General features: G+C 45.6%; 1 protein-coding gene across 3 annotated transcripts in view; it reads right to left on the bottom strand.

The window, feature by feature from the left end:
- CCDC114 (coiled-coil domain containing 114) overlaps nucleotides 1–1,842 on the bottom strand; it is a 21,399-nt gene that overhangs the window by 17,244 nt on the left and 2,313 nt on the right. For all 3 annotated transcript variants that reach the window (XM_012812576.2, XM_023507916.1, XM_023507917.1), the window contains exons 5-6: nucleotides 1,665–1,761; nucleotides 1,305–1,494 (exon numbers count right to left, since the gene is read on the bottom strand). In XM_012812576.2, the coding sequence (XP_012668030.2) occupies nucleotides 1,305–1,494; nucleotides 1,665–1,761 (287 nt within the window). The remainder of the gene's footprint in view (nucleotides 1–1,304; nucleotides 1,495–1,664; nucleotides 1,762–1,842) is intronic.

Raw genomic sequence — 1,842 nt, 5'->3', positions numbered from 1 at the left:
TTTTTTTTTTTTTGGAGACAAGAATTTCAAGCTGTCACTCTGGGTAGAGTACCATGGCGTCATAGCTCACAGCAACCTCCAACTCTTGGGCTCAAGTGATCCTCTTACCTCAGTATTTCTATTTTTTAGTAGAGGCAGAGTCTCAGTTTTGCTCAGGCTACTCTTGAACTTGTGAGCTCAAGCAATCCAGCCAGACTGCTAGGATTACAGGCTTGAGCCACCTTGTCCAGCCTAATATGTTGCTACTTTAAATGGCAAAAAGGAGTCTACAGATGTGATGAAGTCAAGAATCTTAAGATGGAGATTATCCTGGTTTATCCAAGTGAACCCACTGTAATCACAAGTCCTTATATGTGAAAGAGGAAAGTTGGAGAGTCAGAATCAGAGATGAGACAACAAAAGCAGAGGTTAGAGTGACACAGCGTAAGAAAGTCTCACTTGACTACAGCTGGCTTAGAAAACAGAGGAAAGAGCCACGAATCAAGGCCTGCAGGTAGCCTCTAGGAACTGGAAAAGGCGAGGAAACAGATTCTCCAACGGCAATCTCCAGAAGGAAGGCGTTCCTGCCAACACCCTGACTTTAGCCCAGTGAAACCCATTTCAAACTTCTGCCTTCCAAAATTTTAAGATCATTTATGTTATTTTGAGCCATCAAGTTTGTGGTGATTTGCTATAGCAGCAATAAGAAATTAATATAGACCACTGAGATATATAACTTTCAAACTCCTTTTTGTGAGCCAGTAATGCAAGAAAACATCTGGTCTAGACAAAGAAGGGAAAAACAGCAAAATGAATCCCACATAGCAAAAAAATCAGTATTACTTGGTGAAACTTCTGTTTCAAATATGTGTGTTTACATTGTTACGCATCTTAGTGTGTACAAACTGCACCCCAGTGAGTCATGGTCTAAAAATTTGAAAGAACACTGACCTTGTTTGCAAGGTCAAGCAGCAAGATCTTGAAGCTAATGGAATTAGAAACCTATCTAAATTCTGTTGCATTACCACAAAGTAAAATCTTCTTTTTGAAGGTGAAGAAACTAGGGCCCAGAGAGGTAAAAACCTAACCACTTAGTCACAGAACTCTGAGGGCAGAGCCAGGATTTTGATGCAGGTTTTGCTGACTCCAGAATGCGAACCTTTCCTGCTTGGCCACATCAGCTCCCTTTTTGAATGCCTAGAACTGTGCCAACCCCCACCTATCTATATTTCCATTGAACACAATCTTACTAGATGGATGAGGAAGCTCAGGCTCAGTGAAGTGTTAAGTAGGATTCATAGAACCTGGTCTCAGAAACCACCCACCTGTCTGTCCAGGGATCTGATCTGCTCCCGCAGCTCCTCGACCTCACGCTGCACCCGGTTCCGGCACTTCATCAGGCAGTCCATGGTCTCCAGCCGTTCACTATCCTGAAGCCTCTTGCTCTGGCTCTGGGCAATACCAATCTGCACATGGAGCTTGGCCCGAACCTCCTCCAAGTGCTTTATCTCCTCACTGCCCAGGCAGGGAGGTAGAAGAGAGGCCAGCAAGGAGGCAAAACTCAGCATCACTAAAGGTGAGACACAGTGCCCTGTCCTCCCTCTCCAGACCCAGGACTCTGGCCCCCAGCAGCTTTACTTTATTCACCAGCTGGGGGAAGGGGAGAGCCCAGGTGCTCAGCTCACAGTTGCTTGTTAATGCGCTGGTGGATTTCCTTGCCATAGGCTTGCCTTTCTCCCTCCATCAGCTTATACTGTCGGTGCAGTCTGCTCAGCTCCCAATCTACCGAGAGCAGGACCAAGCAAAAGACTCAATAAGGATCTGAGCTGCAAGCTCAATCCTCCCCAGGACCTAGGAATTCTA

This window comes from Otolemur garnettii, unplaced genomic scaffold (assembly GCF_000181295.1).
Source record: "Otolemur garnettii isolate 467f Iridium unplaced genomic scaffold, OtoGar3 scaffold00211, whole genome shotgun sequence".
Lineage (NCBI taxonomy): Eukaryota > Metazoa > Chordata > Mammalia > Primates > Galagidae > Otolemur > Otolemur garnettii.
The sequence above is the reverse complement of the archived record's forward strand: the minus strand, read 5'-3'. Positions and strand labels throughout refer to the sequence as shown.